This window comes from Scomber japonicus, chromosome 24 (genome assembly GCF_027409825.1).
Source record: "Scomber japonicus isolate fScoJap1 chromosome 24, fScoJap1.pri, whole genome shotgun sequence".
In the NCBI taxonomy this organism is placed as follows: Eukaryota; Metazoa; Chordata; class Actinopteri; order Scombriformes; family Scombridae; genus Scomber; species Scomber japonicus.
In genome coordinates, this window is record NC_070601.1 from 8215460 (window position 1) to 8227875 (window position 12416).

At 39.8% G+C, this 12416-nt stretch overlaps 2 protein-coding genes across 2 annotated transcripts; both read left to right on the forward strand.

The window, feature by feature from the left end:
• Positions 1-2724: 2724 nt before the first annotated feature.
• On the forward strand, positions 2725-4260 carry LOC128354418 (transcription elongation factor A N-terminal and central domain-containing protein). The gene is made up of 2 exons (XM_053314660.1): positions 2725-2773; positions 2945-4260. The coding sequence occupies exon 2, from the start codon at positions 2950-2952 to the stop codon at positions 3898-3900; it is 951 nt and encodes a 316-aa protein (XP_053170635.1). The 5' UTR covers positions 2725-2773; positions 2945-2949; the 3' UTR covers positions 3901-4260.
• Positions 4261-6703: 2443 nt separating this feature from the next.
• Positions 6704-12416, forward strand: LOC128354423 (ras-related protein Rab-9A-like). The gene is made up of 3 exons (XM_053314665.1): positions 6704-6811; positions 9292-9326; positions 10513-12416. Exon 3 carries the CDS (start codon positions 10578-10580, stop codon positions 11181-11183), a length of 606 nt encoding a protein of 201 aa, XP_053170640.1. The 5' UTR covers positions 6704-6811; positions 9292-9326; positions 10513-10577; the 3' UTR covers positions 11184-12416.

The following is a 12416-nucleotide window of genomic DNA, read 5'->3' on the forward strand; positions in this document are numbered from 1 at the left end:
GCGGGGTAGTGTGTGTGCGTGCGTGTGTGTTTGTGTGTGTGTGTGTGTGTGTTTGTGTGTGTGCTCATGCGTACACACCATCAAGTGTGGCGTGGTCTGCACAAGAGGCGGAGACAACAAAAGCAGGATGTGATACAGCAGGACTCCACTTCCTCATACAGCTCTAATGTAATCAGCACAGTGCAGAGAGTGCCACCTCTTGGCAAATGGGTGCCACAGCTGCAGCGTGCTGGTAAAATTCCATTCCCACAGATAAGGAGCGCACAAGTGCAGGCAGGCAGGCCGCATTGAAATCATTTGATAAGATCCATGGAGTCTTGAGAGTGTTTTCGGGAATTCCAGTCATGTGTGCTTGGAGGGACAAAAGGCGGGGAGCCTGGTGTGTGTGTGTTGACTGCTGAAAGAGGGTTTTTTTTTTGTCTGTCTGACACATGTTCACTGAAGGCCGAGACAGACCCCACCCATTCTCTCAATCCACACACATAGAAGCACAACACCCAGTTTGTGATGAGGTATCCTACCATGACTGAAAGGTTACAGGTTCAAATTCTCCTGAATGACAACCAAAAGAGTAAACATCAAACTTGCTATTCATCTTGAAACTACAACGTTGCTCATTGTTGCACCACCAGAGGAATCTTTAAGCCATGCATGCTTGCAATCAGAAAGATAAGTTAAACATTAACGCTGCTAAAAGCCTCCTAGAAGCTTTGCCTTCCATTTGGTGTTTTTAAAAAGCTGCTGATAGAAGACTTGAGAGCCAGAAGCTATTATATGAGGAGACGCCATATCAATTTTCCCTCAGGGCCTTCATCGCTATTGGCCTCAGCTGCAACAGTCTTGAAATCAATTTTTTAATACAAGATTACAAGGGTGATGTCATACTCCAGGTTACGTAATGGCACCCTGCTCATCTATTAACAGGTCATGATAGTATTTGTGTGTGAATATTGGCAAATATAATTTGATGAGAGTGTACTTTGAATTGTGGTGCTGCTATTAAATGTGTGTCACTGAATTATGAGTTTATATGGATGTAAAAACTAAAATTCTCATCATATCTCATGTCTACTTTATGTACACAAAGGCAGCCAGTTTTAAATTCACTGTCAATGGAGCCTTTCCAAAGGAACATTTATATAAAACTGGACTTTTTTGTAGGTTTTCTGCCAAATTCAACCTGATGATAGATAGATATAATACATCCTATATACTGTAGGCAGAATAATTTAATATTTTAGAGTGACATTTCCTGTAAAGGACTGTTTGAAAATGAGCATAAGAGCAACACAACAGAAGAGAATCTGAAAAATGTGAACTAGATAAATGAATATTTCCTGTTTTCTTTATTTTCTGTGATATTGAACAGTACATCTCAGAGTTTGGTGTTATTGGTTGAAAAAGACATTTGAAGATGTCAGCTTCCTCTCGGGGGAACTGCTATTTTCTGATATGTTATAGACCAAATGAGTAAAGGATTATCAGAAAAGAAATTAACAGATAACACATTCATTAATTGACTCATCAGCTGCAGCCCTAGGACAGGGGACAGGATTTTGCCTGGCTCACCACCAAGATAACTTTCATACAGTCCCTAAATTACACTCAGTTTTGGCTGTTATATTCATGAAGATTACATGCAAACATTTCCACTCTAATAAAATGATATGATATGTAGTCTTTTGGCTGGCCAGAGTATCTATTTTTGTCATTCACACACGTCACTCTCAAAGTGTGTTATTATACCAAACTATCTCATTGGCTCTGAGGGCATAATAACAACTACCTTAACAGACTGTCAGCTGTTGGAGTTTTGATGTATGGAAACATTTTTGGTCATGGTTCTGCAACCAAGAATTATCCTAAACACTCACTCATCTGCTTCTTCCATAACATATAATCCCACAAGAGCTGAGGACTTGCTTCATCTTGCTGTGCGATACCATCCACTCTCAAATTCTTGTTTGAAGGCTTCTCAGATATTTGATTGTAAAGACTGCATGTTTCTGCACGCCAACATCAAACACTATGGCTCATATGAATCCTCTATCTGTATCACAACCATGTAGAAAAAGGCAAGGTGTCGTCACACAGATTAACTTCATTTCTTATCATTGAATACTTTAATCCCTCAAATAATGGATCCCGCCCTCAACTCTTTCTATGTTTTGTTTCTGAGGTTAATCCAGCTTTATTGTCATTGTCAGAGCATTGAGAAGAATTGTGAAAATAAACAGGCATCTAACCACAGAGGTTTTTAACATCATCCTTGGTTTCTAGGAGTAACCTGAAAAGCCAAATACATACACTCACCTAAATCCATACATAAATATCTAATCCTTCAATAACATTTTAGCAAAATCACACAGGTGCAATACCATATTACTGTGATATTGAGGAGACATGAAGATTTTATGGGAATATTATAGGATTCACTCTGACTATTATAGGATACACTCAGACTCACATTTGAAATTTGGCATCAATCTCAACTCCAGACTGCTTAAAGCAAAAACAACAAAAAAAACTCCAAAAGAGTTGTATACTGGTCATATTGTGAGCTTTGCTTCAAGTGAATTTAACTCCATCATAAGAAACTGGTGGCCCTTCATGAGCTCATCGAGGGACAAATTCTGTGAGGCTGCAGCACCATCTAGAGGTCACTTCAAGCAATTTCATCATCTGAAGATACATTCAACATGGCTGCTCCCGTGTAGACGTCTCTGGGCTTCCTGTTTTTGTGCAGGTTTCTGCAAACCATGAGGGCGTTCAGGTAAACCAGCACAAACACACATAAAGAAGTTGTTTAATATGTTGAATGGTACATACTGGTGTGTAGAATAAACACATTGGATTTGCATTCAGTGGAATTGGCTTATATATGAAGTCACACATCTTTGTTGGTCATTTTATTAAAGATTACTGAACTTTCTTCTCTCTGCAGCCACCATGGATGCAAAAGAAATAGTCCATTGTGCTCTGCAAATAGAGAAATCCAATGCAGACAGAAGCTATGGGAACATCTTGACCCTACTTACTGACCTTGATAAGTCGCCTGTCACATCAGAACACTTGGAAACGACAGATATTGTCAAAGTTCTCTACAGGCTCCTGAAAACCTGCCCTGACGGTGGTGTGAAGAAGGCAGCGAGGTGTTTGTTATCTAAGTGGAAGAGACAGTACAGCAAAGATAAACGAGGTGTGAAATACACAGAGGAAGGCAAGGATCCTGAGGGGGGTTCCCAGTCTGGTTCAGCACAGACATGTGACAGTGCTGTAAAACTTGTGAAGGCCCCCTCAGAACAAGAGGCTTTGTCCTTAATGGCTAAAGATACAGAGAACTCTTCTGCAACTTCTGATTTGTCATCTATAAGAGCCAAATGTGTTCAGCTCCTCCTTGCTGCCCTCAGCCCTGAACCTCCTGATCAGGACAAAGCTGCAGAGCTGGCTGTAGCTGTGGAGCAGCACATCCACAAACTCCACGCATGTAGTCAGGTCAAGTATAAAGCCTGTGTGAGAAGCAAGGTCGCCAACTTGAGGAATGCTAAAAACGGGCATCTTCGGCAGGGCCTTCTGAGTGGCTTCCTGTCCCCCGAGGTCTTTACCCAGATGTCTGCAGAGGAGATGGCCAGCACGGAGCTCAGGCAGCTGAGGGAGCAATACTCATCCCAGGGTGTGAACGAGAGGCAGCTCCCTCAAGGTGTAGAGGGGATAGAGACACAGAAGATCCGATGCAAGCGGTGCGGTGGGTCAGACTGCAAGGTGACACAGGTGTCCCGTGGTACCCTCTTTCTGCCTGCGTGGGTGCGGTCAGGAGGCCCTGATGAGGATGCAATGACTTTTGTAACCTGCAGTGGATGTGGGCAGCAGTGGTACCACAGTAGATGGGTCTGCCTTTAAATTAGAGAACGGGTTTACAATTTTTCAAGTCTGTCTTAAAACAAGAGTCAGGTTCTAAGATGAACATTGTTTAAGATTTAAGATTGAACACTTACAATGTAAGTAATGGGGGGACAAAATCCACAGTCCTCTTTCTGTGCAAAAATGTATTTAAAGTGTATCTGAAACTAATATTAAACTTCAGCCATCCAGGTTAGTCTGATCAAGTTGATGTATTTCAGTGTTACAATCTTTTTAGTTCCAAAGTCCCTTTTTTTGTTGCCATACTTACAACTTGTGAAACCACTCTATTTTTTTGTGGTTCCTGTTTTCACCACAGTTAAAAGATTGCATGTTTCTGTCTGAGTTGAGAAAACCTTTTACAACACATTGGATATGAAAACAGGTATTTAAAGGTGCAAGATTTTAACACAAAAGGGCCAATATGTATCAACAAAATAGAGGCAAAAAACATCCTCACAGCCTGTTGAAAGCTTCACGTATTTTCTTTAATACTGAAACTGAGAGGAATGGTCAAAGGAATGCTGGGTGGAATCAAAAGGCAGCATTCTCGTAGTATGGGGCACATACTTGGGGCTGAGAGTGATTTGTTTTAGGTTTTATCCTGTATTTTGCATGTCAAAATTTGGACTTTTAAAAGAAAATTCAGCAGAAAGTCCATAACTATATTTCTATGGCACATAGAAAAGCTGAGTCACTGCTGTTGCCAACTGAAGACTGAAACCACATCTTTTCAAGAAGTAGCTTTTGTCATCCTCTTCCCGCTTAATCATTTCCTGTCTACTCTACTCTCTCTAATTGCCCTTCAATTAGCTTAATTTACAGTAGCTCAAGTTGCCACTTTTCTTGGCTTCTCTCTCTTACATGAATATTTTCTGGTCAGAGAAAAAGCCACAGAAGCCTTGACCACAATGATGTGTAATTTTGCGTATTCTGTTGCACTTTTTAAAGTCTCTCTTGGTTTGAATTCTGGGTAAATTCTTTTTTTAAAAAGAAGAAAAAAACACGCCTCTAGCCAGCTACAATATCCCATTCATTTGCAGCAAACTGAATCCAGTAAATGAGACATGTGACCTTAGAAAACGGTGAGCATGTGAGCAGTAATCTGCCCTCCTGAATAAACTCCGGGGCGGATATCCCATGGTCCTCCACTGTCCGTGCAGTAAGCCAACGTGGCACAATGACTCATTTACACGTCACAGTGACATCATATCAGGGGGGTTTTTACTGTACAGGCTGAAAATGTTTGAGAAAGCTGTTTAAATTACTCATTTCAATATGTATTTAAATGTGTTCTTTTGTGTGTGTGTTAAGCACTTCCATCCATATCTATTTAACAAAAAGCTACTGTGTAGGCCAGATTTCAGGACATGGAGCAAATATTCGTCACACTGTTAAGACCATGAATCAGTTCTGCTTTCATACCACATCATGTATGTCTCATTTCGTTGTAAAACTTCTACATTTTTGATCTGGAAATAAATGAGCTGTGTACTTCTGTCATGCTCCTTGAAGTAAATCTATTCTGTTCTTTATTTCTTTATGAATTTGTGTTGTCTTCAGAATACATCAGGAACATCCAAAGATAAAATTCCCCTGCAACAAAAATCCCCCCTTCATGGTTAATCGAATGTCGTCAGATATGGAGCAGCTGCATCTTATCCAATGTCAGTAGGAGTGTGGCTGTGTAGTATCTCTCTCTCTCTATGGCATTTATCTGTGTTGTGTTTGCTTTCAGATGCTCACTATCTTTTGAGTGTGTTGGATGAAGGCTTTTACCCTTTAAGATCATGGTGGCCTGTCAAGTCAGTGGTGTGTAATCATCTTTCTCTTGCTTCCTCACACACAAACAGACACATCATACTTGAGAGAGGTGAAGTAAGATAAGGATAAGAATTAAGGGATTGTCATATATATTGTTTAGATGTTAACAAAACACATTTAAACCCACTTGACATGAATTCTTATAATGTTTGCACATTAATGCAGGGCAAGAGCATTGCATGATGAATATTGCAGTAATAAAGTGGTTTCCAGTCATTTTGGCTTTTGACAAATCAGTGTCAACATGGGGTTAAGATTTTACCCAGTTTGGGTCATTATAGCACCAGTACAACATTGGGTTAATTTTACCCAGAGGCATTCTGTGATTTTGACCCAGTGTTAAAAGCGTAATGTAAAAACTGTGTCAAATATCTACAAAATGATGTGCATATGATATTCAAAAGAAATACAGACATTCAGAAGTTGTTAATCAATAAACTATACGACATGTACGTTTTAACGTGAGTAGCGATTACAACAAGCTTGATTTTGAATAAATTACCCAAAAGTTGAATAAAAACTAAAACTAAAACTGGGTCAAAACAGCCCTTTGTATTTCTGAAAAACATTAACCCAGTAGTATGTTGATGCTATATTGACCAAAACTCAGTAAAATATGAACCCAGTGAACTGGGGCAACAGTGCTACTTGAGAATGAAATTTCGTTCTCTGACTGTCTCATTTAATTACTGTATATAATGTGAATCGTTTTAAAGTCGGCCAAATCTTGTAATTTTACAACTTTTAATTCTCCAAATAACACAAAAAAGATACAACACACTATCATATCCGGATGCACATGTCTGACCGCATCCAGGAGAGCGCATGATGAGAGGAGGGGGATTGGGTCAGCCGGTGTGTCTAACTCTCGCGATGTTAGCGTTAGGTTACTATTATGGTTAAACATCTCGCGAGATTATCTCCGGCCGATCCTATCTCGCACCGACCGTGACACACTCGGGTCATATGAGCGTCATCAGCGGCTCAGAGGCCAGAGAGCTGCGGGGATACCGTCCGGAGCTCCGTGCCACCGGCTGACAGCACCCTGCCGGGATGAATGACAGGAATGTAGCCACCACACCGACAGGTACTGTTAATTAGGACGGCAAAATTTGTATTTCATCGGCGAAAAATGTCCAATAGCTTTCGTTTTAATCCGAAAGTGTGAAACTGCTAGCGCGCCCATTATCGGACAGACACACTTTATGGAAAGGCTTCCATTATCGGACGACTCTGGCGCAGCCTTGCTTTCCCTTTTATTTCCCTCAGTATTTTCACAGTGACCCAACACAAGTAAAACAATTTTAATATTTAGACATCTCAATGAATGACACAGGCTAGTTTTTGTGTCTAGAAATGCATATTTGTTTTAGTTAATTTTATGCTGAAGACGACTAAACGAGTCTGTTTTTCCGCTTGAGTTTTCCAAGATGTTGTTTCCATCATAGCCTACATCATAGCCACTTTTTAAACTCCTTTTTTTCCAATAAGGGTGGAGAAAAAAATGTAGAAGTGATGCCGGAGAAGACTAGCAGAAAGGAAAACATTCACCGTGACCAACTGAGTGTCCGAAAATGGACCCTTTGTAGCTCCACTAAACAAAGTTTGACAGCAAACAAAGCTGCAATTGTGACTTAATGATATTTTCGGTGTAAACACTTACCTCTACTTTGATTTAGACATTAGCACAGTTGCAATGTCAACTTTAAAATGCTCTTTTCATCCCTTTTTTATCACATTGTTTGAGTTATAATTCTGATGTATTGATAGGAAGCATGTTATTTCCTTAGATGAGCTGTCACCTGACCACACTCTCCTGTCATGACTCTCTTTTATCTTGCTGATTTGGCACATTTGTCCCAACTCTACATTTAGAAACAGAAATATTACATTTTGAGGTGTTTAAATCAAATTATGTGTTATGTGAGATTTTATTGGAGCAACTTTCTTTTTAAATAGTAACCCATCTGCTGAACCAGGCACATGACTCCTGTTTGTGTGTGTGTGTGTGTGTGTGTGTCTCTGTGTGTTCATTCATTCCTGCTCTCTTTTGCAAATGTTAATGGTTCCCCCAGAAGAAATGACAGGAGCACCGCTGGAGTCTGTGTTTAAAAGTCCCGAGACAAAGACGTCATTTACCAGATTTTGTGTCCCTGGGCTGAAAATGCGCCTGGCTGCCAGCTCATGTGACCAGGCAGCCTATAGGCACTGAATCCCAACTCAGGGACTTAACTATTCACTTCATTCAAGTCTTTAATGTCTAACAAGCAGTGGATTTGGTCAATTTGTCCTAATTGGAGACTACAGACTGCATGATGCCCTTTTGTTGAACGTTACAACATGATTTTCTTCACATAGAAATACATTTGATGGAAAGGGAAGTGTGGGAAGTCTTTTTACATGGCATCATACTGTAGGTGTAAAGAAATACTTACAAAATCTGTCACATAATCACGCCCGTCGGCTTGTAGCGTGACATGGGAGTCATGTATTTAGCCACAGTGTGGAGAAACTCTGACTTCTCAGCCTGAACGTACAGATTATTAGCAGAAAAATTGATTTACGTTGCAGCAGCGGATTTAAAAGCATGTGCAAGTATTGTGAGTCCAAGCCTGGCTGCAGCTGCTGTCCTCTGTGAGTTACAAAGTTTTTACAGTCACGTTTAAAGCCTGCATAGGAGGAATTTGATACTAAAAAGATAGATCGTTTGGAGGAGTATTTCTTGAGAGTGGTTGCTGTACATTTGGCCCAATGCGCAAGAACAAGAGTATAACAAGGACTGTTATAAAAGGATAATAATATTTGTCATCCATTAAAGTTGCAACAGTTAGTCAGTTAATCTGGAGCTGCAATTTACTATTATTGTCATTCTCTATTCATTGTTTTATTTTACTGGATTAATCATTTAGTTAGTGAGTTAGTTACAAAATAGTGAACAAGTGATATTCACAATTTCATAGAGCCTCCATTTGATGTCTTTACGTTGGCTTGTCACATTTTTGAAAGGCAGGAAGCAGATTTTTTTTGGCCTTTTCCTTTAAAAATAACTGAAATGATTATTCAGAATCCTTGCTGATTCTTTTTCTGTCAAATGGCTAATTATTTCTGCCCCAGATGAGTCAGTCTATTAACAGTGTATTCATGTGCAGCTGTTTTTATAATTAATAATTATTTATATCTTTGAGTTTTTGACTTAACCATTAATGAAAAAAGTGATTAGTTGCAGCTCCAGCGCCCACTCTTGTCTCTATAATGTGACAGCCAGTGATGGATGAGTGAGAAGCTGGTGTAATCTTACTCTGCTCCATCTTACTATCAAAACTGTGATGGATGATCTGCTCCCAAGCTCCTCCTCCCTCGGATTTACAACTCCCACCGTCATCTCAGAGATTTATTCTGGGATGTGGGTGGAGTGAAGGAGCACATGAAGTATGTGAGTGTGTGGTACGGGATTAAATTTGCTCTTAAATCCGCATTTTTTTTGCAGCTGAGCCTGTGATTGCCCTCGGCCACTTGGTCATCTACGGAGTCAAATAATCTCTTTCTCTCTCTCTTTCTCTCCTTCAGATTTGGAACAAAATGAGCTGTGTGCAGACGAAACGGTGAGAAATGCTTTCAGATGTCTGCTGTTGACTTGAGTTGAATTTCATAACTAGTGGACGACTCACTGGTCCTGTGATCAGCATCCATGTGATGCACAGCATGGAGCATTTCATGCATACGGCACACACAGTGTAGGAAGTTCATTAGGTGCGTAGTATAATGAGGGGGCTGCGGCTGTTAAATAGGATTAGCTAGTTGACTGACTTTAATTAATGCAACTGTGATGAAACATGTAAACAGCTCGTATTCAGGGATGAAATGAAAGTTTGTTCTTATCTCAAGTACGACTTTATCAGTGAGGCCAAAGGTACAACATAAGTGCAATCACTGCTGAATGAAACAAAAGTATCAACACTCTGAATGTTCGTCACACCCAGTGTCAGTGTTTGTAATGTCTGATTGTGTTATTATCCGAGAAAAACCTGCGTACACTGAAACTGTGTTTAAGTATAGTATATACAGTATAGTTCTGTATATATAGTATATAGTTCTGCTTGGAGTCAGTACATGCTGTTAATAAATCACTTATACATATTAGCATAATCATTTGCTGTAAGTATGAGTATATACAACATATACATTATGAACTTGTTCTTTATTTCCAAACATCTACTTATTGAATCTCAATGGTTTGAATTTGCTTTTTTAGGACCGCCAGTGTTTATTGTCACTATTTAAGTAACAGAAATTCTGAATTATTTTAAGTTTGGATGTGTCTATTGAATGGTGCCAAAGTAAATATTTATAAAAGTCCTGCACATATTTGTCATTATACGCAATACACCACATTCAAAGAAGTACATTTTCCCCCCAGATGACATATTTGCTGAGCTTGAATGTTGATTATTGACCTTAGAAACTGCAGTTTGATGTAATTCTGCAACAAAACGGCACTTTCTGGAAAATGTACATAGCTTTTAGCCACAACTGGTGGTTTAACTAAGCAAACATGTAACACTTACTAGCAACATATATTACTCTTTGGCTAAATAGTTGCCTGAATATTCTGTACCTTTTTATTTGTTGATTAAAAAAGAAAGAGAAGATAAAAATTCAAGTAGCATGTATTTTAAGAACATGGCCATTAAGTATCATCATTTAACATAGAATGGTAATAATGTTGTCAATTAATTTTAAATGCTAGTGTATGTTTTGTATGGATTTAAAGTTTTTGTGCCTTCACAGGTGAAACTCGTCTCTTCATTGTTGGTGTTTCCAAACCCTCTGTGCAGCCTAACAAGCCTTCAGCCATGATGGCCAAGTCAGCTCTCCTGAAGGTGATCCTTCTCGGTGACGGCGGCGTGGGTAAGTCATCGCTCATGAACCGCTACGTCACCAACAAGTTCGACTCGCACCTCTTCCATACCATCGGCGTAGAGTTCCTAAACAAGGAGCTGGAGGTGGACGGCCACAGCGTCACGCTGCAGATCTGGGACACAGCAGGTCAGGAACGCTTCCGCAGCCTGCGCACGCCTTTCTACCGTGGCTCTGACTGCTGCCTGCTCACCTTCAGCGTGGACGACGGACAGAGCTTCCGCAACCTGGCCAACTGGAAGAAGGAGTTCACCTACTATGCTGATGTCAAGGACCCAGACAACTTCCCCTTTGTGGTGCTGGGCAACAAACTGGATGTTCCTGAGCGGCAGGTGTCAGGGGAGGACGCACGGCAGTGGTGCCGCGAGAATGGTGGACACCCGTACTTTGAGACAAGTGCCAAGGATGCTACTAATGTAGCATCAGCCTTCGAGGAGGCCGTACGCCGGATTCTGGCATTGGATGACAGAGCTGACCACCTCATCCACACCAACACAGTGGACTTACAGAGGAAGACTCACTCTGAACCCAACTGCTGCTGAGTGGAGAGTGTGGGCCAGCAGGAGCTCATGTGATGCAGCTGCAGTTGAATCATGAATCACACTGTATGCCTGTATGTGGTGTGTGACTCTGTAGAAAGAGGAACTGGTGTCTGATCAGCAGCTACATGATGCCCTTAGTTAGACTTTTGACCAGGATCAGCGTTTGTTAATCAGTCTTGATATTTTTAGACCAAAACTGAAAATATTTAGTGCCAATGTTCAGCTTTTACACCACACAAGGGAGAAAAAACTCTATTTTTAATTTCAAAAATCTGATGACTTTGCAGGTTCACTTCAGTTATATCTGACATTGACATACTTGGCTGAAAATGGCATGAAAACTACACCAGCTTTAAAGTAGCTGCAGCTCTCTTATCACAGAGCATGTCAGACTGTGTTTTGAAAGGTGTAAAACCAGTTTTGACGTCACAGATGGAGATGTGGTTGCAAGTTTTCAACCACAAAAAGAGAAGTCCTGAGATTAGTTTTTTCTGCTTATAGAATCAGATTCATGACTCATATTGAACTACAGTACAGAAAAAAATGCTATTCACTCTGCAGAAACTGTACAGCCATGTTTACAGCTTAAATATTTTGATTCTGTGCTGATTGTCCTTAAACTGCACATGAGTTTAACAACTTGCAGTCTTTTAATACATAAACAGCATTTAGACAACAACTACATGTAAGTTATTAATGTTTTTCTGGTGCTGGTAACATGTTTTTTTGTTTTTTTAAATAAAACTGGCCAAAGTTTGTCTGCTCTTTTAAGTTGAGGTATATAAAATGTTGATTTTCCATCTATAACTCAAACTCTTCATGTGCACTCTATATGAAAGTACCACAATTATGAACCATTAAATTCAGCCACTACATAGGTAGTAAATGAATGAATGAGAGTATCTGCTGTGTTACAGATTACCCATTATTTCCATCAACTTCATTTAATAATTAAACTTTTATTGAGATAGATTTTTTAAAATCCTATTCTGTTATGTTATTTAGAGTTACCCTGAGGAAAAAAAGTGCAATTAGTGTTTTAATTAATTAGATGAGAAGCAGTTGATATTGTTTTCCCTGTATTTAGGTATATTTCTATCACTACTCCTTTACTCACTATGAAAAATAGAGAACAGATGAACTTGCAGTTGCTGATGTAAATGTCAAATGACTAATAAAATCCCATTGTGGGCTTTCCAACATTTTTAACTGGAAATAAAACAGTGGTTGACA

Bases quoted from the DNA above. Each gene is read 5' to 3' on its own strand.
- LOC128354418 (XM_053314660.1), top strand. From the start codon at position 2,950: ATGGATGCAAAAGAAATAGTCCATTGTGCTCTGCAAATAGAGAAATCC.
- LOC128354423 (XM_053314665.1), top strand. From the start codon at position 10,578: ATGATGGCCAAGTCAGCTCTCCTGAAGGTGATCCTTCTCGGTGACGGC.